The sequence below is a fragment of the Cyprinodon tularosa genome, unplaced genomic scaffold, assembly GCF_016077235.1.
Source record: "Cyprinodon tularosa strain WSP-4 unplaced genomic scaffold, ASM1607723v1 ctg30, whole genome shotgun sequence".
NCBI classification, from domain to species: domain Eukaryota; kingdom Metazoa; phylum Chordata; class Actinopteri; order Cyprinodontiformes; family Cyprinodontidae; genus Cyprinodon; species Cyprinodon tularosa.
The window spans coordinates 5,844,983-5,870,877 of NW_024039008.1; the positions used below are offsets into that span (position 1 = coordinate 5,844,983).

At 40.0% G+C, this 25,895-nt stretch overlaps 2 protein-coding genes across 4 annotated transcripts in view; one reads left to right on the plus strand and one right to left on the minus strand.

Annotated features, from left to right (window-relative positions):
* On the plus strand, positions 1-7,110 carry LOC119787631 (profilin-2). 2 transcript variants are annotated; one of them, XM_038291601.1, is made up of 3 exons: positions 1-365; positions 2,952-3,144; positions 4,993-5,202. In XM_038291601.1, exons 1-3 carry the CDS (start codon positions 237-239, stop codon positions 5,088-5,090), a joined length of 420 nt encoding a protein of 139 aa, XP_038147529.1. In that variant the 5' UTR covers positions 1-236; the 3' UTR covers positions 5,091-5,202. The 2 variants fall into 2 exon arrangements, with proteins under 2 accessions (XP_038147529.1, XP_038147527.1); XM_038291599.1 differs by lacking the exon at positions 4,993-5,202 and adding an exon at positions 5,373-7,110 and having other exon boundaries at positions 5-365.
* Positions 7,111-9,425: 2,315 nt separating this feature from the next.
* Positions 9,426-25,895, minus strand: part of rnf13 (ring finger protein 13) — a 50,950-nt gene continuing 34,480 nt past the window's right edge. Inside the window, exons 5-10 of one of the 2 annotated variants that reach the window (XM_038291742.1) lie at positions 22,024-22,111; positions 21,398-21,488; positions 19,818-19,923; positions 18,191-18,284; positions 10,480-10,560; positions 9,426-10,301 (exon numbers count right to left, since the gene is read on the minus strand). In XM_038291742.1, coding sequence (XP_038147670.1) covers positions 9,943-10,301; positions 10,480-10,560; positions 18,191-18,284; positions 19,818-19,923; positions 21,398-21,488; positions 22,024-22,111 — 819 coding nt within the window. In that variant the 3' untranslated portion in view covers positions 9,426-9,942. The remainder of the gene's footprint in view (positions 10,302-10,479; positions 10,561-18,190; positions 18,285-19,817; positions 19,924-21,397; positions 21,489-22,023; positions 22,112-25,895) is intronic. The other variant, XM_038291741.1, reaches the window with a different exon arrangement.

Consider the following 25,895-nt stretch of genomic DNA (forward strand, 5'->3'; position numbering starts at 1 on the left):
AAGAACGCCTGGCGTAGTGATTTTGTGAGGACTACACCCAACCTTGTGTCTGCTTGCAGCGGCTCCCCTTCGTTGCCTAGACCAAAAGAAAGCCGGGACGTGACGGAGCCGGGGGTTTTGATTGCTGGAGGCCCGCTAACCATTAGAAACACCGCTTCTTCTTCTCTGAAGACACTAACGCGACCTGTCTTCACTCCTCGTGCTTTATTCCCCATCCTAGAACTAATATCACTAACATGTCCTGGCAAAGCTACGTGGACAACCTGATGGCTGATGGCAGCTGCCAGGACGCGGCCATTATGGGCTACACGGACGCCAAATATGTCTGGGCAGCGAGTGCAGGCGGCACCTTTAACAGCATAACGGTTAGTATGGTCTCTTTACTTTTTATCTTAGGCTGTTAAGCATTAAAATCGTTTTCTAAATCTCTAAATGTTTAAATGCATGGTCCGGCCTTGTTGAATGAGTGCGGTACACATGGTATGCCATGGTCCGACACGAGATCTTCTGGGATAGGCGTGCTGCTTTGCTTTACAACATCCAACACTTAAAACGCAGATTTTCTTCTATTCCATGGGAAAATAGTATGTCACAACTTTATTTTTTTCTAATTTGAAAACTATGACAGTTTCCAGATATGACTTCAGTGGTCTGTATGCTGTAGCTAACGGAGCTATAAGAATTAGCCTGCTTCCTGCTACCGGTCATTTGACTTGTAGAAAATATAAAAGGGCTCAGCCTTGGATGGTAACAACATAAAGAGTTAAGCTTAATTTTATTTTGACCAAATGTCGGATTAGGAGTTGAAACGCATTTACGCGAATTAACCCAATAGAAAGCAAATCAGGAATTGGCGCTTAGAAAGCTAACGGGTTAGCCAGACGGGGTGGTTATCCTCGCTGGAAAACCGTTGGAAGCTAATGCTAACGGCTAGCAACCGTTGGTCTTTTTTTTTTTCTGTGCGGCTTGTGAGTCTCACTACCGCCCCTTTTCTCCAAAATGGCGGATACACTCTGGTTTTGCGGTTTTCCATGAGAAGTTAATGGAAATGTGTTTGACACAGTCGGATTTTTAAAATGATTTAAGTTTTATACATTTTTCAGCTTCTGTTGACTATAATCCTTTGTTTAAAATTAATCGCGTGTAGCTGTTGTCCTTCGCGTTTCTCGAGCCACCATTTTGAATTTAAGGTAATTTTAATATTTTCGGATTTGTGGATGCCATGATTTAAAGTGGATACACTATTGGAGAGTGTTAGGCCACCTTAAAAAACGCTGAGCTGTGCTACAGAGCAGGAACGTGTTTTCCGCCTTTTGCTAAAGCTACAGGGAGTGTCCACCCGGCAAACTCCTTAGATTATTTCTTCGTCGATGCTGTTGCAGAGGGGGTAAAAAGAAAACACTCCTGTTTGACATCATGCAAACTTACCATGACGCAGCTCTTTTAACCCCTTTTGTTTTTGCACTAAACGTAAAAACTTTTATTTCGAGTACTGGGCTGTAGAATAGCTTCCAGGCTTATGTAAACCTGTCACCATAGTATACATTGAAATCTTGGGCCTGCACATTCAAAATAACATTTAATCCATCAATCTAAAAGGAAATTCAATAATCTATAGGACTATGAAAAATTGGAATAGTTTCTGGTCAGGAAAAGAAGAGTTGAAAAAAAAAAGAGGAAGTTTTCAGAATGACATGGTGTTAGATGTAGGTTAACAAGCGAAACGCTTCACTGTTCAGCTGAACTTTTTCCAAAGCAGACAATTTATGCTCAAGATTAGCCTGATTTTAATCTCATGAAACCCAGAACAGAAAATGTTTATATAAATCTAATATTAGGGAAGTGTATTTTGTAAATTCCATTGGAAATAACTACTGGTTTAACTTGACTTGTTTTGCAAACTTTTATGCTAATCTTAGCCCTGCAGTTTTCTTTTCCCAAGTTTCTTCAGTCATATTCTGCCATGACTTAGCATTTCAGGCCTTTAGGTTTTTGTCTGCCCTTTGCTGTTTCAGGGCAGATGATACTTCTGCAACTGCACACATCAAATGTCACTTGGGTCTGGTTGTGAACCAGATCTGCTGATATGCTTCTGCATTGTCGGTCTGGAATTTCTTGGGATGCATGGCAGTTTCCTGCCAAAGCGCAAGGGGGAGCCTATTCGAGAACTTGCAAGAACTTCTGTGATGCATGCAGGAGTGTTTATCTTCCAAAACAACAATGGTGCGGCTGTAAAATGTCAAGGAGATGGATATAGAGTTGCTACACATGGAAGAGGTTCTGTTAATGGAGTTGGCAAAAAGACTAATTAACCTTTCGTTGTAGTTGTCAATTGTTCCTCCGTTTTTAAAAGCAGCACGCCCCGGCACCGGAGGATGACCGCACAGATGGCCAGAAAGGCATACAAGGACCAATCACAGCTGCTTTTTGTCTGCACACTTCCACTTGAGGTCTGTGTGGGTTTGCAACTGTCCAACGCCTAGTCAGGATTTTTTTTGAGGTGTGCGACGACGGTTGCTAAACCTTTGCACGGGGGTGTGGTCGTGCACAGAGACAGATTTGACAGTTGCAGAGGCTATGCGTCAGAAGCATAAATTGACCTTTAGCCCTTTCTCGTTGGTCTGGGTTTCCAGTGTCACTCCCGGTTCAATTGAAAGCTTTATATTTAAACGGTTATGTTTTACTTCTATGGCCCTCTATTATGGGATTGGAAATAAAAAAAAAACTTTTGTCAAATGTAACTTGATTTCCAACAATTTTGGTTTTGAGAAATGCAACAATTAATGGGAACTGTTTACTGTATTGGACTACAAAAAGCTCCCTTTAATTGACCTTCAACTGAAAAACAAAATTTTTGGGGGCAGTTATTAAATATTTAAGGTAAAACAAAAATTCTCCGATGGTATTAACTTTATTACTTTGTCCTTTTTTTTTTTTTTTTTTTTTTTTAGCCGGCTGAAATCGATGTGTTAGTAGGAAAGGACCGAGAGGGTTTCTTCACCAGTGGGCTGACCTTAGGTGGTAAAAAGTGCTCAGTAATCAGAGACAGCCTGCAAATTGAAAACGACTGGACAATGGACATCCGGACAAAGAGTCAAGGAGGGGAGCCAACATACAATATTTCTGTAGGCAAAGCAGGCAAAGGTAAGTAAAACCTGCACTGTTGTTTAGACATAATTTGCATTAAAGTTTTGTTGTAGTCTGCATTAATGTGGTATTTGTAGGTCTACTCTAGGTTGTGTTGCGAGTGCATGTTGTAGAGGTGTTGAATGCACCTTTCCTCAATATATGCCAGGTATAAATGACTTTCCTAGAATTCTAACATGGGGAACGATTGTAATTGAATTTTATTTCAGCTGTAAAAACATTAATTTGGGTATGAATTGTGCAGTAAGATGAGAGGGTTATTGATATTGGAGTTTTTAACAAAAGTTGAATGAATATAAACTAGATTTATAACATGTGCTGAGGAAATACAGTGATTTACATAACATAAAGCTACCCTTTAATCTCAAAAGTTGTATATTTTTTAACCATCTATTTAACAATTTACTATTGTCACTTTCTTGGTTTAAAGCATTTCAATGCAAGATAACTTTAATGTAAATTGACATTTGAAGTCCAATTTATTACAGATCTGGGCTATAAACCTTTTGAGTCCCACCAAATCCCATTAACCACAGCTTACCTTAATGTTAAAGGGGCTTTTTGTTAAGAGTAATCGCCTTTTTTAGATTTAGCCATAGCGGTGTATTCAGCTGTAACCTACAACCTTTAGGTGTAGTCAGGTCTCTGAAAATGAACAACCTTCTGTTGCCTTCCTTTAATTTACAGTTTAGGATGGTTGCCTGTAAAATTAGACGCCTTTATGGACTTGTCTGGGGTTGTGACAGTTTCTGTGTTGTCTGTGTGAGCCCATGTGCACCATTTCCCTACTTCTGCTGCAGCTTTCAGGTGAGGATGTTCCAAGGCAAACAAATTCCAATTTTCTACCCACTTACCCCCTCCTCTGGGGCAGGATTCCTTTCAGCCTCGCTGAACTGCATGCTACTTTCACCTTTCAATTAACACATCCCCCTGTGTCTCTAATATAACAATCTGTTCCCCAACATAAGGCTCTGGGTGCTTCACTGTGCCCACATGTATTGAGGAGAGGTACCCTAAGCATGCTGCTGCACACGTCTTTGGTGATGTTGGTTTCAAAGCTCCACTTTCTTATTCTTGCTGCTGGTACAGTGACTTTGAAGGGCCAAATTAAGATCTCCCCCTGGCACTAAATCAGCCAAACAAAGGAAGAGTATTCTGATTGATGTAACATAGATCTCCTATAGTCCCAGAATTTTAGTTTCAACATATAATTGAGTTATTTCTAATAAATGATTATCATTTATAGCTTACTACAAGCATACACTTAGAAACCTAATGATTTAGTAACTGCATATTTCATTATGCTTTTACTTTCCCTTAAAGATGCGATCAGTTTTTGCTTTATTAAATATTTAGTTAAAGCAATGATCTGTGAAACTAGTTGAGTGACGTGTTCACAGGACAACCTTCCCTCATCTTGTTCTGCTTTAAGATCCTTGATAGGGTTACCTCAGTTTGCATACAGCTTTATATGAAACATAAGTTCTTAGAAGCTATTTAGTTTAACAAAATCCTTATGTTTATTTCAAAGAGGTGAGGTGATTAAATGGAAATGGGCTTTTAGACTGCTTCTCTGCTTTATCTTTTTCATCCTGAAAAATGAATATTGTCAAACAAGGTGCATGCAATATTTATTGCTGTCATGTTCACATTTATTGTTGTGACATGGCTCACCAGTAGCACTGATAGGAAAATGAAGGCTCCCTCTCCTGCAACCTTCAAACCAAAGGCACTGCACAGCTTTTTTATGGTTGTCTTGCCTGCTGCTTTTTGGCTCTGGCTTTTTCTCCACTTGTGTGATCTCCACCTCCCTTCTAAATGTTCCTTCTGTCTCTTTTCTTTCAGTCTTGGTCTTGGTAATGGGCAAAGAAGGGGTCCATGGAGGCGGATTGAATAAGAAGGCATACTCGATGGCAAAATACTTGAGGGATTCAGGGTTTTAGATTAGAAGTAGCTTTTGTGGCGTAGCAGAGGAAATACAAAAAAAAAAGTAAAAGGGAAAACAAAAAACACAAAACTCAAAAGGACAAAAAAAGGTTTCTGTCAAGCCAATATCCCCCCTCCCAGGCAGTCTCATCAGATAAAATCCTCCAGGGAGCATTTAAGGGTGCAGGGCATCAATGTAGCCCCATATTTAAGAGGTAGAGCAAAGTGTTTTAATTTTTCCATCCCTGCTCTCATCATTCTTGTTCATGGTTTTTTTTTTGTCCTTTTGTGTACTCCAGCATTGGTTATTGTCATGGGGAAAGAAGGTGTCCATGGCGGAGGGCTCAACAAGAAAGCATATCAGATGGCTGATTACCTGAGGAAGCTCTCCTACTAAAGCAACCTGTAACCAGCTACCTAGCAGTTCACCCTTGCCACCCTGTTGCATTTCACACTACTTCCAGTCCTAGTTTGTAGTTAATTTTTCTGCCTTCTCCCCCCCCTCATTTACCCCCTTTCCTCCACACATTGCTCTGTATAGTCTTATATCTCCTTACAAGCACTCTTCTGTTGATCCATAGCAAAGACGAGCATGTTGCTAAACAGGATGTCATGACAAATCTGTACTTAACAGAGACCAGCAAAAAAACAAACAGGATTTTGACAGAACACTTAGACAAAGGAAGTTATAGCATCAAATTGTAGATTTTTATTTTTTTTTCCTTTTGTGTTTTATGGTACCTTCCACTAAATCCTCACAGATCACACACTCCCTCCTTGAGCAGCCTATGCCTTTTGGAGCATTTGAGCTCCAACAGAGCTCGTCATGTCTTCCTTTATTTCCTCCATGTAAAGGGGGGGAGACTGTGCATATCTGTTATCTTCTACCACCTTTACACTAACCTTCTTGCCAAATTATTTAGCTTCCCCCATCAGTTTGGCTCGAATCGGACGACACTACATAACTTCTTACCCTTTACTGAACACTACCCACCTCTCCCAGCAGAGTCGCTGTTCTGTCCAGGAATGGTTTTGATGAAAGGGGGGGTGGTCTTTGCATGGGTGCTGTTCATATTCCATCCAGATGCAGATGGTCCCCTCCCCACACCCACCCACCTGGCATCACGACCATCCCAACACAAAATCCATGGACATTCCACAGTAACAGGCTCAGGCACTTAACACTGTTTAGTTTGCCATTTTCTGTATTTTTTTTTTTTTGCTTTAATTTTTGAAAGGCTGCCATTTATTTGGACAGTAAATATCCCAGCATATACCAACCTGGAACGTGTCCAGTTTTTTTCCTTTTTTTTTCTTTTTATAGGACCAAGTGTAGTTGCGGCCTGGGTGTTTATACAACTGCTTTAACTCATGTGAAGGATGACACATTTTTTTCTGATGAAGGAAACTAATCAGGCAGATGTTTGAAGTTAAAACTGAAGGGGTACAGTGCAGGGTGAACCTGAAGAAAATCCTCACTACTGTTAAAAACAAACGCATTTGTACAAACTTATGCTGTGTTGACAACTACATAACTGTGGAATAAATTGCCTTTAGTCAGCTGAGCTGTGGGGGCATGACTTGATCAGTCTAAGCTCAGAACTGCTAACTCTAATGTCCAACTGAAAAACTAACTTCTAAAGTAGAAAATGACACTCGATGGGAGATGGTATTGGTTGGAACAAAGATGCTCATGGTTGTCTTGTTGAAACTTAAGAACCTGTGTATCCTGTGCCATAATGCAGAGATCTGAAAGAAGGATTTTAACCCACTGTTGGCTAAGGAGTCATTTCATCGGCACTTTGTAGCGTCAGCTCAACTGTTTAGGCCTTGTGGGATATGTGTACTCATAAACACTGTTCAAGTCCTGTTTGCTGATCTGTTAATTTCCTTTCCTCGCCACCTTTTCTTTTGTTTTCTTACATCTGGGATACAGTCTTTAATGCATCTGATGTTGTATGCATAAACAAAGAAATGCCATAAATTGAGTTATCACCTTGTTTACAGACAGATCAAATAAATTTATTCCAACCAGAACAACGTTTACTCTTTTTCTTTTACATGTGTGCTGTTAATTTTATGGAAACTGCTCCGTTACTGTCATAGGCCTGGAGGAATGCTAGCTGTTTCTTGTCAGAGCTGTATTAATACAATCGCTGGACCTAGGAGTTGCAGGTTAAAGTTGTTAATCCTTGGTTGGAACTTCAAGTAAGATCTAAGAAAAATAAGATTCCTTATTTTTCTGCGGTAACGGTTTCTGCTGAAGGCGTTAAAACTGAACTGCTCACGGTTGCTTCTCTGAAGGTCTGAATTCTTATCTAGGTTTAACCAGAGCTCAATTTTGAGCCTAAAAATGCAGACTGGTTCTAAAGCTAAAAAATATATAATTTTTCTTTCCAGGGCTGTTTCTCTAGACTAAGTTAGACTTTGCTAAATCTTCAACTACATAAAAATATAAGGTATTACTAGGTTTAAAAAAACTTGACCTTTTATTTTAAGCTACATAGCTTTTGATGTATGGGGGTAACTTAGCTGTGGGCCTCTGATATTAAGCTAATGTGACCTCAAATGTCTTAAAAACATGCCAAGCTATGTTTTTAAAATGTATGAACTAAACTGATGGGTAGGAGATGCCAATTATGCCTGTACATTAGAGAAACCAATGGATGAAAATGTTTTTAAGAACAGGGTTCTTCAGCACAGGAGCAGAAAATTGAGTAAATGTTCCTTTAAAGTCAGGAATCCTGAAAAACCATCACTTGATATTGCCAAATAAAGCCCAGTGTTGTGCTTTAATCAGCCCTAAATTTATGTTTAATGCTCCACTTTACGGTTATCAATTTTACAATCCCTTCTGGATGTTATGGAGATTTTATTTCAACCATGTTGCACTTTAAGCATTTTCAACTCTGATTTGCTGGATCTGTAAATGCAAAGATTCAAATGAGGTTTTGAGGAAAATCCAGGAAATGATGGATGTTGATCCACATTCAGAGGGGGAAAAAGGGGAAATTGTTAAATAATCAAACAAACTTCATCCAAAACCTTTTTTGATTTATGGAGCATGGATCTAAATTTGATAGAAGTATTTTAACAATTTGTATGGTCCTGATTGTCTTCTCTGCATTCATTTATGGATCTAAAACTATGGAATTGTTTGGAATACATAGAAACAGGAGAAAAAGTTAATATCACATATCTAAAAGTGAACCTAACTTACTACTTGATCTATTTCAAAATTCTCAAAATGGCCTCAAACATCAGTTTTGCCTCAATCCTCTCACCTTTAGTTATTGGCGTTCGATGTTCCGATCAGTTTCCCTTCCACTCAGCTCTTTGTTTCAAGTATAGCAATCCTTCTTTGGCACCTATTCTAGTTTTCTGGCAAACAGATCTTTGGTTTACATTAGCTATAAGCCATAGTAGTCAAAATTAAATACACTTGAGAAACATGACATTTACATACTGGAACGTGGAGGTTTCAATTAGCTGCTCTCCATCCCATTGAATATCTGTTTACAGTCGAGCAGAAAATAAATGACCTGGGTGGCCCAAATTTTAGAAAATCATGGACAGGAATGTTTTGTTCAGGGTTTATTACGATTTGTTCAACATGTACATGGGTGGGAAGAAAAGATTGAACTATAACTAAAAAGGCAACATGACTTGTCATTTTGTGGATGAATAAAACGAAAGAACCCTGCACATTTCCTCTAAACCATATCAGAACATTTTCATAACCAGATTTAAGAAGTTTAGTTTAAAAAAAACAAGTTGACTGCAGAAAATTACAAAAAAAAAGTTATGCCTCAAAAGGCTGAATCATATTTCTTCCTTAAATCTATCAACACTGTCCTGCACTTCATATGTGAGTCATAAAAACAAAACGTGGCACTAAACAACTGCAAGACGGCCTAAAAGTAAAATGGCAACTGAGTATTGCTGTGAGCTATGGAAGCAAATCCTTACCATATTTCAAATAAAGCATTTTCAGAAATGTGGCTGCATTGTTTGACTCATAAATGAAATTAGTAATCCTGTTTGCATTTTCTTCTTTAACACTGCTTGTCCTTTTACTTAATTAAAATGGGAAAAAAAAGGTTTATTTTTCAAAATGTACCCCAGCAAATACATACCAAAATTCAATTTGAAATGTAAAATTTGAAAATAAAAAAGCATTTCCAGAAATGCCTTTTCATTTAAAGAATGTGGCTGCATTACTTGACTCCTAAATGAAATTAGTAATCAATCATCCTATTTGTATTTGCAATTTTCTTCTTTAAAACTGCACATTTTATGCCATAATCAAACAGAAAACACAGCAGAGTAAAAGGTTGAGCGCTGTTAAAGAAAATGCAAACAGGATTATTGATTACTAATTTCATTTATGAGTCAAACAATGCAGCCACATTCTTAAAATGAAAACACTTTTTCATTTGAAATATGGTAACGATTTGCTTCCATAGTGAGCTGAAATGAAGGTGCTGCATATTGGTTCAGTTCCGGTGAATATAAGGTGGATTTATATACAGTATATCTGTGTATATTACACACATGGGACTGAAGATAATCAAAGGTTAATATGAAAGTTATGGTGATTTATACTTGATATATACAGACAATAATATGCAGCTCTGTCAGGCATGATGAGAGCAGGTGGACCCTCTGGTCTCCATGAATAAATACAGTCTACTGTATTACGGGTCCTTTCCTCTTGGCAGCTCATCCAACTCATCATCGATTAAAAACATTGGAACTCCTACAGAGGATAGCAGTATGACGTACGCAGTGACAAGAACATATGATAGATCTGTAAGTCCCCCCTCCTTAAAGTCTGCAGATGTCGGGGCGGGCAGCTGAGTTGGCCACTCAGGCTAGCAAATCTCGCTCATCGGAGCACGGCTGCTGCATCTGCACCACCACAGTCCCCACGGTAACCTCCTCCTCGCTGTCGCTGCTGTCCAGCCCGTCGTCGTCGTACTCGGAGGAGTCCTGGTCCTGCTCCGAGCGCGACGCTCCCGACATGGTGCCGAAGGAGTGGGCGCTGGTGGAGGCCTGGGAGCGCAGCAGGGGCGTGCTCTCAGAGGCCTCGTTCTCGTCTGGACCGCTGTCGCCCTCCTCTGAGTCCGAGTCAGGGTCGCCCTGTGAAGGGACCACCTTCTGCTTGCATACGGGACACGTCTTCTTGGTCTTGGTCAGCCAGGGGTCCACGCACTTACTGTGGTAGGCTAGGAGGAGAACACTGGGTTAGGCAACATTTCCTTTTTGAAAGGGTGATGCTCTTCATTCCAGATTTAACAAGATCGAATGTTTAATTTAGCTCTTTTCTGGTGTATTGTTATTTGCAGCTGTTGCTATACTTTTTACACCTGCTGATTTGACGGACTTAAATTTAAGAAAACTCACCATGAGAGCACGGCAGGACTCGGAGTTTGTCTCCATCCTCATACTCATCCAGGCAGATGGCACAGACATCATAGTTATCCCCTGAAATACAAATATTTAGCTTTTAGATTTTACTGTGAGAGTTTTCTGGATCTGCCACTTAAAATACATTCTAAAGTTTAAAGATTTAACATGAAAAATTAAATATTTTTAGAAGGAGGAGATCTAAAAGGCCCTGAGGTGACTGAGGTCAGGCATATAAATGATGCTTCAAGGCAATTGGAAACTCAGCCTCGTGGCTGGATTTCCCTTCATTGTCCAAATATGCCTCTGATCCCACCCGTCCCTTCCAGACCAGTCCGCAGCCAGCAGGCTGAGCAGCCTCTGATGTAATAAGGGGCCTTAGGTCTCTGCGTGCGGGCCTGCTAAAAGTTCAGGAATTTATCGGCTTACTCCCTTTCAGATTCCAGAGTTCCTCGTCGTTCCTTTCCTCTTCCCTTCCCTGCTGTGGGTCCGGCTGTTTATGTAAGCTTTAAAAGCCGATGTTTTTCCCTGAGTGGACTTTCTGTTGGTGTCCATGCTGCGTGTGACCGTATAAGGAAGAGGGGAGTCGCATCGAAACCTCCTCCCCTCTTCCTTTTCTCCCTAAGCATCAGCAGCTAAAGGCAACATGCCCAGTCTTTCTTCTTCCTCTTTACACGTTCGGCCTTTTGTACCCCTCCCTCCTCTCATTCTAAGCCGATCCTCCGGCTCTCCGACAGAGCAGGACATTCAGGTAGATGGTAGATGGAGTTAAAGCAGGTGGGGGTCCAGAACGCACCCAGGAACCGCTGATCTGTAGCTGTAAAAATGCTTTGTGACTTTCTGAACCAAACAGGACTGTTTATCATTAAACTCTGGGCAATCACAACTCCTTATTTATATGTTTTGACCAGTTTTTACCATTAAAGTAAAAACCTGAGGATTTAAAAAGGGGTTGAGATGTTCATCTTTCAGCGTAGAGGTTCTGTTTGCATGTGAGCAGCAGAGAAAATCTACAAATTTTACTTTAAGCAAATCAATCTTTCATTCAGGGTTGCCAAAAGTCATTGAATGTTTCAAAGACCTCGATTACCAACATTCATTGATTCAGATTATCACCATCAAATGAATGTTGACCTAGTGGGTTTGAGCTGTGCACTCTGGGTTTCTGAGCAGACCCTTAACCCTCAATTGCTCCCTGGGCGCCGCACAATGGCAGCCTACTGCTCCCCAATGGGGATGGGTTAAATGCAGAGGGAAATTTCTCCAATGTGAGATCAATAAAGTTCAATTTAAGGTTCATTACATTAAGTTTATTTATTCAGTCACTGTGCTCTGGGTGGGTAGCTGCTGCGAATGATGGCATACCCTGCTAATACGCTGATGCTAAGTGCGGTGATTGGCTATGGACAGAGACAGTGTTAGTTTTACTGTAGCTTCACTTTAGATGTAAGAGAAAAGAAAACTTTGCAGGGAGCCAGCCAGCGCCGCCCCAGCTTTCCAGTCCTACTACAACAAATGTAAATGTGCACTTTAAAAACAATTCTGCTTTGACTAAACATTTGACCTGCATTAAGCTTCTTGAGCACTAATGTGAAGGAGAGAAGCCCATCCCTGCTGTTAAGCACAGTGGAGGAGCAGTAATGCTGTGGGGTCTTTTGCTCGGACACCTTGCTATGTGGCTGATTCTTTGAAATTAAAAGCAGGACAATTTATTTGTAAACAATGTGGTTAGCCAAAAGGCTGCTCATTAAGGTAATAAACAAAAAGTAAGTAAAAGAAACCATTAATACTATGATTGGTTATTTTTAAGGCAAGACAGAACGCGCGACAAATATCGAGTGACAAATCGGGTTTTTAGCACATGTAATAATAAACATGATTAAAAACGTAAAAAAAAATATTTTTTTAGAATGGGACACTGCTTTTTGTGTGTGTGTTTTTCATGCTACTTCTGTAAACATTAGGGGTGGAACGGTTCACAAAATCCTCGGTTCGGTTCACGGTTTCGTGGTCACGGTTTTCGGTTCGGTATATGTTGATTGTTAGCCTGACATGTTGGTCATGTTGCTGTTAGCATTAACAAAACGTGTTGCACAATGCTTGCACACTGTTGCACTTTTAACCACAGCTTTCTTTCCGCCGTCATCGTAGGTCACTCTAAATGCAAAGTGCTCCCATACAGCAGACCTATAAAGTGCTGCTGGCGCGTCTTCCAACTCCTGTTCTTTCCCACTCGCCATACCCACACAATTCTCCACAACAACTGATTTTTTCCCTGCTACACCCGGCTACGCTGCTTCGCTTCTTCTTCTTCTTGTTTACTACTGGTGGTTGGCTTTGGTCGCAGTACCGCCACCTTCTGCTCTGGAGTGTAAACGCTTTGCCTATGAGAAAAAAGAGCAGCGCATGAACCGAACGAAACACACGCGAATCCAACCGAGACGGTCGAACCGAATGGTTCGGACGGTTTTCATAAACCATTCCATCCCTACTAAACATTGAATTTATGTTGAGGTTTTTACACATTTTTCCCCCTGGGAGTCGCCAAAATGTGGTCACCAATGTATGTTGTATGAAACCCAAAGACATCAGGGTTTATTTTTGGTGTTTTTTTCAGTTGCTGGGAGTCGCTTGTGCTTTACATTTTAAGCCCAGATCATGTTTGAAAAAGCTCTGATGGCTCTCGTTGCTTCTGTCCTCCATTAATCGTCCAGGATGTCAGCATTCCTGGCTCTCAAAGGAGCCATGCTGGCCCACTGAACTCGTGATGAGCGATGAATGTGTCTGGAGGAACTGGAGCGAGCGAATAAAAGCGTGTGACAGAAAAAAAAAAAGGAGTATCAAGGGGAAAAAATAAAATCTCCAGTACAGCACAGCTGGAAGCAACCAGAGTGGAGGCAGCGGCACTGGGGCCGCGGAGCCAGAGAGGGCTCCTCTGTGCTGACATCAACATGCTGCGCACACGCCGAGGCCTTCAGACACACTGCAGCTGCTCTGCTCTCTGTGGGAGTGTTTCTGATCTCCGCCTACTGTTTGGATGCAGAAAGCTGCAGAGAGGCATGGGGTGAGTCATCATAACCAAGGAGGGATCAGAGGAACAGTCCAGATTCTAAAACTCTCTAGTCTGCTAGCCGGGGCGACCAGAACCAGAGGGCCAGGGTGGATGATGTAAGGCTGGGTAAAAAACCCAGAGCTACAGTCAACTTGGCGTCCCCTAGGAGCGGCGGCGGCACTCATTACATAATCCTGCACACTGACACAGATCCTCTGTTGCAGGACGCTGCTCTAATTGGCATCGTGTGCTAAATAAATGGACGGTGTGGTTTGTTTTGTGTACTATCCATTCAGAGGGACACTCCCTGCGTAAGCGATTCATATCCGCCTGAGGTTCACCGTTTACATGCAAGCAAGCTGGAACTGATCTTTATTAATGCCTATTAAGCTTTAATAACTAAAAGAAAGGGTTTAAGAGGCGGAAAACTAGAGATTTAGGCAGAATTATTCATCAAATTATTCATCAAATTACTTAGGCAGATAGTAGAGCTGGTACCAGAGATGCACAATTACAGAACATTGTTTTTCTCTCTTTTGCATCAAACATAAAAAGCAATTAGAGAAACCAAATGTGTGAAACACCTGTGAAGGTGGGAGAAGTATTGATCTGCAGAAAGGACCCCTGCCAGCACAGCAGCAGCAGCAGGAGACGTGGATGCGTTCAGAGATACACCTCCAGTTTTTCAGAAAAGCGTTCCAAAAGGCTGCAATTGAAAACGCTTCAGGCACCTTCACCAGAAATGATGCCATCTGAATCTGATTTAAGCTGTGCTGTAGCAGCAATCAATGCTCCATAGATCAGACTGGGTCAGTTTCCAATGATGGTTTCTGTAGATTGACAAACTAGAACGTGGATTTTTCTGCAACCATTTATACTCTTTTTCATGCATAACGCAGCTTAACATTTATAATTTTTCCTTTAACATTTGTTTTTAGTTTAAATAAAAACTCATAAAACTAATCAAATTCATTTTTTCCTAAAAGGAAATATAGGTAAACTTTATTCAACAGAACCGAAAATCTAATTAAATGGAAAAGGGGGATGACCAAAGGGTTTGCATGGATGCAGAGATGGGAATACATTTCTAATCCTTTTATTTTCCTAGATGCATTCAAAACTACAAACTGTCTCTACGAATCAGCAACCAGTTCTTTTTATTCCTTTACGGTAAACGTTATCACCCTGGAATTTAAAAGATCTACATTTATAGGTTAACTTTGGATTTAGCAGAATGCAGCAAAGGGGTTGAGGTTGAGATTCAAACCCTGGATGGCTCTATTGAGGCTAACCAACCTGTTTAAGCACGTCCATCTTTAGTTTTTACCAGCTACAGATTCTGCAGCCACAAAAACCAGCAAACTGGATCCTCTTTAAATTCATTTAAATATAAAAAAGGCAAATAAATGTATAAGCTAGATCAACACTTAGGCAGAGTCTAAGCTCAGTATTATCTGCAGCAGCTGAAGCTGACCATCCTGCTTCTAAGTAAAAACAAATCCCAAAACAATGGCCTATAGTCCTGCTATAAAAGAGAACTATGACTGCCCCAGGGAGCAGGGCTAAAAAGTGATTTAACACACTAGAAAAAATAGAAATCTAGATAAGTCATTTAGTTTGTTCTTGGATTGAGGAGGTAAAAGAGACATTTTGTCAATGGAACAAGACAATTTACATTTAAAATAAGAAAACACAAATGCATTGTCTTATTTCAAGTGCATTTTATCTAAAAAATCTTATTTTAAGAGTAAAAATACTCATTCCATTGGCAGATCATTTTATTTATCTACTCAAATTAAGGGTAAATACACTTAATTTAAGACATTTTTACTTATTTCTAGGTGAAATTTCCAGCGCAGAAGGTTGTTTTCCCTTCCTCCCGCCCAACGCTTCGACTCAGCTGGTTGAAAATACTATATTTTTGTTTTCTGTACAGCAGAGCTCAAAGCTGAACTGTACAAACTCTGCATCCTCCTCACGGAAACAGCCGCTGCTTATCTGAGCGACACTCATCGCCTTCAGCTGGACCGCGGCTGCATGCGTCTGGGCTCTCTGGGCTCGTCTCATTTAGCCCCCTTGTTCTGAAGCTTTGCAGCAGAGACGGGTTACTTATTATGCACCACTTATTTTCTCTAAAACCGCCACAGTGTTTCCCAGCACAGCTGACTGGAGTCACTCCTCTCCAGTCTGCAAAATTCAACTTCGGGAAGAAACACAGCAGGAAGGGAAAAGCTTCCCCATGTACAGCCACAGGCAGGGCTTCCATAAAAAAAAAAAAAAAAGATCCAGTTACACTTTTAATGTATTTTAAAACTAGAGTTGGTTTCTTTGACAAAACACAAAAAGAAGCAAAGCATCACATCTTTCTTTCTAATTAAAGCAATTAAACTTAACTTTTAAAACCACATTCCAAATCAGTACTCGTGTCAAGCTGCAGCGGTAGTCTTTGTGCAGGGAAAAAAAAACCACATTAATCCGATTAACTCCCAAGGTGCGGAGCTCTGGTGAGGACAGATGTTCCATACTAGTGAATCGATGGTATTTCCACTCTGGCGTTGATCACGTGAGGAAGAGCAGCAGAGGAAAGGGCATCACTGCTGAGGGGTTGGAGTCATGGCCAGGCTAACCAATATCTGTTTATGGGAATAGTTTCACAGTGACTGCTGTTCTATATATGAAAGGGAGAGCTGTGGCTTTTCTCTGGAAGTTAGACATTCCTTAATGTGAAAACACAGCTTCCCTCTGAACTAACATTCCATGTATATATAGACTTAAGGCTGATTTATACTTTAAACCAGGTCGCCTGCGTAGGTGTTGCAGTGAACAGACACTCTGCTGCACCTCTCCCAAATTGTAGGTGACTGCAGACAGGAGGTTTGGTCTGATTGGTCAAATCTACATCAGGGTTCCTACAGCATAAGGCAAGTTAAATTCAAGACTTTTTAAGACTTTTTAATGCCACTTGAAATAAAAATTTAAGACCAAATTCACAAGAAACACAAGAAAACCCCGCTTGCGACAACTTAACCCAAAGGTTTATTTTAACATAAACCACTGCACTAATGTTTCAAATTTTGAAAAGCTTCCCATACAGGAAGAAAGCTAAAAACACACAAATGACAGATATATTTTAACAATTATTTAACTGAATTCACAAACTTTGTTTTAGCAGGGAACAAAACAAATCAGTTTTTAAAGCCACAACATAACCAGTGCTAAGTCTTTTTTGCAGCTATTTTTCTTTGTATCGTTTTCTTAGTATGTTTGATTTGGTGATAAGTGGAGGCGTTGCAGAGACAAGGGTGGAACAAAATTGAGAAATAGCGGCTGTTTCTCTGTAACTCCATTTTGACGCTTTGTGTTTCGTGCTTCGCATGTGCGACTCCACTGCCTTAATTCCCATCGTTCTGAGCTTGAATGACTTCTTGCACAAAATCCACTGAGCCTCATGTATGTTCCCTGGTTTTAGCCATGGAGAAAACTTTTGGCTGGAGACAATTTTGGTTACATTTACACTTGCTCATATTTTCCAGACAAAAAGTAAATGGTGCATCTCCCAAATGTCCCGGCCGCAACAACGCTTTTATTGGTTCTATTATCGGGACGGAACCAATAATGGCGAGCCGTTATTTTTTTTAAATAAAAAAAAATAGTCAGTTTTAATGTTTTATTCAGATTACAAAAATAAATCGTAATAAAAATGATCCTATTTATGATGTTTTAAACATTAAGACCTACGAAAGACTGATTTAAGAGATTTTAATACCAATTAAAGCTGCAGTCTGTAACATTGAGAAGAGAGCAGACTTCGACTGAAAATTTGAAGAAAAACAGGTTTCACGCCACTCCCCCACCCTCTCTGCTTCACTCATGCCCCACCTCCAAGCTCCACCCCTCTCACAGCATCTGCGCGGCTACCGCATGCGACCAGAAGGGGGGGGGGGGGGGGGGGATTCAGCGTGTGTGAGCTGTGATTGACACTCCATCAGACGCTCCTCTGGCTGTGATTGGTTGTTTTGACTCGTCCCGAATTATTCTTTCCAGATTGAAATACAGGCAGTAGGCGGTACCAATTGAAGCAGTTTTTTTCACAGGTTACATATCACATGTACTGCTGTCTGGGCATAGGGACAGTTTTAGCCAATATGACAAAAAAGTGATTTTTAAAAACTTACAGACTTCAGCTTTAAGGCCTTAGTTTTATTTTGAAGAGTTCAATGCCTTTTAAGACTTTTTAAGGACCCGCGGGAACCCTGTACATCCGCTTGCCGGCTTGTTTTGTTTGTATGACCGCAGTTGCGGAAAACGACTCTTGAAGTTTGAGTAGCTAGAAGAGCGAGGTGTGCAAGAACGCTGGGACCCTTTTTCCACCTGCTTCCCCGCTCTTTTTGGCCCTCATGTCCCTCCGTTGTCGGACAAACTCGCCCCCACTTCCTCACCGCCTCGGCCGTATCTAGACCATAACTAGTTAATGCGTTGTGGCGTGGAATATGACGTAGCTGAGACCACTCTTCAATATTGGGCGACACTCTGCTGTGGGGAGTATGACCAGCCCTTTATGGGGCTTCAATGTGCAGAGGCACTCAGATTGTCTGCCTCTTTAGATCACAGCGGTTAAAGAGGAACCATGAACGTGTCTCTGTTATTTCTTCCTACCTTTCTTAAACTTGTGGATGGGAAGCTTCTTCAGCTGATCTTTGCGCAGACGGCTCCTCCGAGCTCTGCGTCGATCCTGGACGAACTTGGTTATCTGGTGTTGGTGGAAAAACAAGAACCCCTTCAGATCTTTCAAATGAGGAGGAAAAAGCTTTAGCATATCTGATTACTTACTATTGAGCATTTCAATATCTGCTAACTACATGCATTTTAGATGTAAGCAGACAAACGGTGAGTAAAACAGCATAAATATGTTATCACACTGCAGAGCTTTATTCTAGTGTATTGATTTATTCTTACTTATGTGATGGAGGATGTTATATTTCCATCCTAACGGGCATTCGGTATGCACAGCTCTTTAGCTGCGTGGCTCCTGAGAATGTATTCAGGTCCTGATGCAGCTGTGAGGGATCGCTACCTGAGGACTGGCTTTCTGGGTGCCTTCATAACAGTCTTTAAAGTCGTAGGGAAGCGGCTGTTCCAACGGTTGCATTTCCGAATTCTCCCGAGTGGTGCCCGACTTTACAAGAGTGAATAAAGGGAATGTGATTGGTCGTTTATCAAGAGGGCGGGATTACTGCAGCGGCAGGTTGTGGCCGGTGTCTCAGAAGCATCTTGCTAACCGGTTAGCATGTTAATGCTAGTAGATTCCAAATTGGAAATTAAATTGGGACCAAGTAGAACTTAGAAATAACACTGTGAAGGAAAGCTATGGACAGCAGAAACATGCAAGAGGAGGAGAGTTTAGTGTCGGAGGTCGTAGATGAGTCTCCTCCGTCATCCACTTTTTATTTAGAGGAGGAAAGCGGGGACGAAGATGTTGTGGAAGAGGACGCCAAGGCGGCAGAAGCTTGGCTTAGTGCAGAAGGCTTACAGCCATACATGTTTTTACAGATTTTTTTTTTTTTATAGAAATTTTCTACATTTTGGGACAATATAGTCTGATAAATAGTACTTTTGTATACATGTTTATGCCAAAATGAAATGAAAATTAAATATGACTTCCCTATGACTTTAATAAACCCAGGAAGAGTCCTCAAAATGATACTAGTTGATTTTTAAAAGGATAGTGCATTTTAATTCAGAATGCAAAAGAACAAGAGACACCAAAACGTTCCTTAATTTTACTAGGATTAAAAAATTACACGTACAGCTGAAAGGCTGTAGCTATTGTTGCTCCTATGTATTTGTTTTTTTACTGGTCTTGATCAGAAATCTGAGTGGGTTCAAACGCAGGTCAGCATGTCTCTGTACAAGAGTTTGAGATCATAAGTTAGTCTAATTATTAAAGGATCAATAAATTCAGTTTATTTCTATAGCGCCAATTCACAACACATGTCATCTCAAGGCACTTTATAGTTCAACCAGATCATCCAGTCAAATTTATTCAAAGTTTTCGATCTAAGGAAAACCAGTAGATTCCATCGACTCATTTACTCGAAGGCAATCCCTCACACTAAGCATGCTTGTAGCGACAGTGGAGAGGAAAAACTCCCTTTTAACAGGAAGAAACCTCCAGCAGAACCAGACTCAGTGTTTTTTTTTAGCTATTTGAGCTCAAAGCCTGGATCAATGAAGTTAAAATTAGCTTTAAACACCAGTTTTATTGTAGAAAACTTTGACCCACCATGAAAACGACAATGAGGATGAGGCAGATTCCCACTATGATGAGGAAGGGGATCAGGTAGTATTCCAGTGGGAGGGTGAAGTCTGGGATCAGGACCAAGTGCCCTCTGGGAAAACAAGCAAGAAACCATGAAAAAAATAATCTGGGCTACATTATGAAAACAGAATGAATTTGGATACCTTCACACTGCAGGCTATAATGCTCAATTCCCATTTTTTCTTTTGCGAAATCCGATTTTTTTGTGTTGCCGTTCACAATTCCAAATATATGTGACTTGTATGTGATCTGCTGTGTGAACTGCATTCATATAACCCAATTGTCCCGCATGCGCAGTAGAGGACGCAATGACGTCACAGGCCAGAATGCTCTGTGTTTACGTAAGTAAACATGGATGGTAGCGCTGGAGAACATCTAGCGATCTTTCTTAACCATAAAAACACAATCTTTTCAAGATCGTTAAACATAAATACTGCTCTCCGCATTATCTTCCACCATTGTTGCTGTTTTTCTTGCCGCTTCTTCATAAGACCCAGAATAGTGACCTTTGTCGGGTATTAATGGCATCCAGGTCGGATGACTGCGACCTGGCCGTTCAGACACAGGTCTTATTTAAAAAGATCGGATTCAGGACCACATAGCCAAGCGGCCTGGGTCGCATTGGAAAAAATCGGATCTGTGTTGTTCAGACTGCCATGAAAAGATCAGATCCAGGTCGCATATGGGCCAAAAAAATTGGATTTAGGTCACTTCAGGCTGCAGTGTGAGCGTATTCTTAGTTTTCTCATTGGGTAGATTTCATTCTTTCATCACTTCCTATCAATTGGTAACTTCCTCTGCTGGGGCCCGACCAGTAAAACCGGTCCTAAAAAACGGTGCCAATGTCATGTTGCTGTTTATTCCCATGACTGGCGTAGATGTGGGACCAACCCTCATGGATCAGGATGGCGCACAAACACAGCAGCTAGTTTCAGGCTGTGGAAATTAGATCTTCACACTGAGAGCTCCCAGCCTGCATGCTGTCTGTTCATTGGAAAATATTACAGCAGCAGCAAAGGTGATGTTTCACAGTGAGGTTTAAAATAGGTTAAAAAATATATATATATTTATATTTTTTATGTATTTATTAGTGTTTTTCAAGGCTGCACTTTAAAAAAAATGAAATTGTCTAGAGCTGTTTTAAATTAAATTTCTTTTTGTTTACATTCGTGTTTACAAAATGACAAAATAAATCTTTCTAAGTCTAGATTCTATAGCATCAGTTAATATCAGATTAAACAGCTCTTTTGACAGGAAAAAGAGTAGGATGGTGTTAAAAAAAAGATTTTCCTATTCTGAATAGATTATCATATTCATTCTTTGAGACAGATTCACTAAACCAAAGATGGATTTTCTTTTTCAAAAGCATGTTCCACTTTACTCAATTAATTTGCAGTTAAATGTTGATATAATATTATAAAAGATAGTGTGATCGATCGATTCTAAATATCGAGAATCTGATTTGAATTGATTGATATTTAAATCATTTCTGGGCATTACCTGGTATTGAGAGAGAAATCATTTCACCTTGGCTTCAGACTCACCCTTTGTCGTACATGAAGTCATCTTTGAGGGTAGTAGCGGTGAGCGCACTCACGAAAACCGAGGGAATAACTATCTGCCTCAGAACGTCCACTAAAACAGAGCAACACATTCAGCATAAGCATTCATTAAAGTGGCTTCATCTGTGATTAATATTACTGCTGTTTATTGTTCTTTGCTTTTATTAAATTTTCTTTAGCTAATCTCTAAAATTAATTCCATATTGGGTAAAGAAGTTTAAAGAATAAAGCACACTCTTAAGAAGGTTATTATTCTGCAGTTTCAAGCCGATTCATTCTACTTTATCAATAGACCTATAATAACATCATGGATGGAGTCTCAGTTCTATTTATTTGGTTAAGTGAAGGTTTCTGCTACAGTCTTAGAAATGGTTAAACAATAATCCCCATATTTTTTTAAAGACACGAGTGAAAAGGTCATTTAAAGAAAGGATCACCTTGATCATGACACACTGACTCATTTCCTGGTTCTAGCTTCCAGAACCAAATCTCTAAAAGTGCCTTCTGTAAAATCAGCAGCTTAGATTAAACCTGCTTTGATGCGCTGAAGAGATCCGGTATATTTACTATGAGTCAAGGTATGAGGGGTGAAAACAGCAGAAACTTACAATCATTGGATCCCATGCTGATTAAGTCATCAGAGTCCACATTGTGAACAATGGCTGCCTTATATCCGGCTTTCTGCGCATTCAGGACCTGAGTAGAGATACAGGAATTGAGGAAGAGAAAATGAGAGCAATTCTGACTTATGAGAATTCAAGTTAAAACTTGAAGGTCAGAAAAATCACCTTAAACTTAGGGATTGAACCTTTAAGGCTTTAAAGTTCATTGCGTTATTTAAAGTCGTAGGGAAGCGGCTGTTCCAACCGTTGCATTTCCGAATTCTCCCGAACGGTGCCCGACTTTACACGACAGAATAAAGTGAATGTGATTGGTCGATTATCAAGGGGGAGGAGTTGTTGTGGTGGAACGTTCACAAGCAAGTTTGGTTGTGGCCGGTTTATCGGAAGCATCTTGCTAACCAGTTAGCAACTTAGTGCTAGTAGGTTCCCAATGGGACCAAGTAGCACTAAATTGTTGTCTTAGAATCAACACTGTCAAGGAACGCTATGGACAGCGGAAACGTGCAAGAGGAGGAGAATTTAGTGTCGGAGGTTGTGGATGAGTCTCCACGACCATGAGACGAGGATGTTGTGAAAGAGGACGCCAGGGCGGCAGAAGCTTGGTTTGGTGTAGAAAGCTTCCAGCCGTACATGTTTGAGCCCTTGCCTCGCAACGCTGCCAGTTCTGTTAGCTCTACGCCTGCTGAAGACACAGACGTCCATCCCCGTGAACACTGGGATGGAACTCAATGGGAAAGGAAATGATTCTTATTTCAACCGTTGCGTTTATTAGCTGCGACATATGAATCAAGATGCTATGACCGAAAAAATCTGATTGACAGATGACCGTTGATATATGATTGGCTGAATGTAGGTGTTCAGGGTGATGTAGAACTAACTGGCATGAGATAACGGGAAGTTTGAAGACAAGATTTTTTTTTTTTTTTAAATAGAAATTTTCTAAATTTTGGGACAATATGGTCTGATAAAGAGTAAATTTATATACATGTTTAAGCCAGAATGATTTGAAATTCCAATAGGACTTCCCTACGACTTTAAGAAGGAATGTAGTCCAATAGAATATACAGCTTACATTTAGCTGTATATTCTATTGGACTACTTTTCTTTTTTTTTTTTTATCAAGACATCAGCCACAATAATCATAAAACATATACTGAAAGAAAGCCATAAAAACAGTCTGTAGTACACTGGCATTCAGGATAAATCCCATTTTTTTATGACGAAAAAAACAATCAACTTTACCAGGATAAATCTATAATCATTTCCCATCTCTAGCAGCTCTTTATACAGAACAACGATTCTCAAAGTTTGGGTCGTAAACCCGTCCTTTATCAGTAAGCAGAGATCGACTACAGAAAATAAACAAAACAATAAACATTTATTTTAGTGCTTAGAGTAAAAAAAAAAACCCATCCCTTTAAAGTGGACAAAACCAATTACTTTGTCTGTTGATGCTTTTTGTAATATGATGCCTGCGATTAGTGGATTTTGCAGAAATGTTTAATGCCATTTTTTTATTTTAAATTTAATGGGGAGATCATTTAAAATTTATATTTTTCTTTTGCAACAAACACGACAAAGTGTTGATATTTTAATATGAGAATCATAAGGAGCCCAATTGTTTACCGTCTGTCTTTAACACAGTTTAACCCACAAAAAAAACCCAACACAGTCCTTTAGAAATAGTTACAATGCAACAGAAAATGACCAAAATATAATAAATGCGGATGGGACTGCACATATGTCGTAAAGTGACCAACTGTGGTGTTTTAATTTTATTAAAAACCTTAATCCCCAAAATAAATTGGATCTGATGTAAACTGGTACTGTCTGTAACTGATATTCCTTATAGAGGCTGATGGCTGAGATGGATGTTCTCTACTCTATTACCGTAGTTTGAAATAATAACCTAAAAAAACAAATATATTGAAGGCAACAATTTAATCGAGGAAAACCCAACTTAAAGAAGGATCGTGACTAAATGTACTTTCTTTGCACGGACAGACAAAGAGAAATAATCAAACTGTAGGGGCTCAGTTATGGCAGGCTTACTGTACAGGCTGATGTTAAAATCAAAAATAGAAACATTGACCTCAGCAGCAAAGGTGCCGATCAGTAGAAACTGGAATAAAGATAAACTTTGCACCTGTGAGGTTTCTATTTTGCTGCTTTCGCACTGTATAGGTGCCACAGTATCCTGTTAGTCATTGTTAGGGGAGTTCTCACACAGCAGATGGGAAGAAGGAAATAGGATGTGACAAAATAACCTTTGAGTGAATCATTTATTGTGTTTTAGATTTGGAGATAAATGTAGAACTGCAACGTTTCCTCAATAAAACTGTGAAGAAAAACATATAAAGCTGACTGGTAAACCACAGGAGGAAGGAGGCGCTCCCGAAACTGTTGGGTTGCCGGTGCGTACCGCTTACAAATGGAGTCCCCCGTCCCTCAGTGACGTCTAGAAGCACAAGATCTATATCCAATGATTCAGCAAAGACACTGCTACATGGCTGTACATCTTATTTTGGCATTTGACCAATTAGATGAGCCCTGCAATGATATATTACCTACTGGAAATTAAGTGGAAAGAAAAGTTAACAAGGATAAAAGGGTAAAGTAAAAAAGTTAATAATCCTAGTTAACAATTATATTATAATAATAATTAAGTGCCAGTATCAGCATTAATGCCTCTAAGGTTATTTTGGACCCAAAAAAATGTGTTTCTTTCACTGTCTGTTAATAAACCTAGTTAACAATTATATTTAGGTTTATAAACTAAAACTTGTAAGTGCCAGTATCAGCATTAATGTCTCTAAGGTTATGTTATAGCCTCGTGAGACCATCCTGATCTTGCGAGCTTTCAAGGTTTCACTCGCAGATCAGTCTGGAGACTCTCCGTTGAAGAAAATTTGGAGCCGTTCACCAAACGAACGTCCAATCAGCATTGGCTTTGAGGCGGGTTGAGGTGTGACGCAACGAGAAGCGCGACAGTTCAGTCTAAAGAACATGGCGGCTTCAGCCGATGAAACTAGCGTTAGCGTGGCTATCGAGCAAGTTTTATCGGAATTACAGAGTATTTCTTCACTGAAAGAACATAAACGGCAAATATCCTTTACCTGCAGCAGCAAGAGTAGCCTGGCTTGTGGTTGTGTTTTCGTCGTCGCTCTGTTAGTACGTCATATGCTTCGTTGATCTGATTGGTTTATTTGGCCCGTCTATCACCAACATAGGCCAATCAGCTAACCAGTATTTTTGCCCCTTCCCAAAATTACTTCAACGGAAGGTTGCCAGATGGATATGCGGAGCAAATCCAGCAAATCCATCTGGCGGGGTCAGGTTAGTTATGTTATACCAAAAAAAATAAATAAAAAAAAGTGTTTCTTTTACTTTCAGAGTGTTCTTCATGATTTTCTTATAGAAGCATTTTTGTTATTTTTCTTCGGGCATGTTGGCGTTTGTTGTTATTACAATGACATTGATTTTTGCCATTAAAATATCCTTTTTCTTTTAATGTTACAAATGTAATAAGGTCTTGTCCTGGATTCCAATAACACTATCGGCTTGAAATTTACATTTTCAAAGTATTTCACTGAGTGCCCTATACCAGGGTTTCCGCGGGTCATTAAAAATCATTAAAAGTCATTCATTTGTTATTTTTTAAATCAAGGCCTTAATTGGCATTAAAATTCATTAAATGAGTTTATTGTGGCATTTAAAGGGCTTTCTTAAAAAAAAAAACTTTTTATAAAAATAATTTTGTCAGACATATATCATGAAATATTTGAGTGGAACTGCTTATGTTTGATCGCAAAGACGTATAATCGGAAAAGAAGCTTGAGTCGGAGAAAAAGCTGGAG

Bases quoted from the DNA above. Each gene is read 5' to 3' on its own strand.
- LOC119787631 (XM_038291601.1), top strand. From the start codon at position 237: ATGTCCTGGCAAAGCTACGTGGACAACCTGATGGCTGATGGCAGCTGC. The intron at 366-2,951 runs GTTAGTATGGTC...TTTTTTTTTTAG, and splicing joins GCACCTTTAACAGCATAACG to CCGGCTGAAATCGATGTGTT. The intron at 3,145-4,992 runs GTAAGTAAAACC...CTTTTCTTTCAG, and splicing joins TGTAGGCAAAGCAGGCAAAG to TCTTGGTCTTGGTAATGGGC.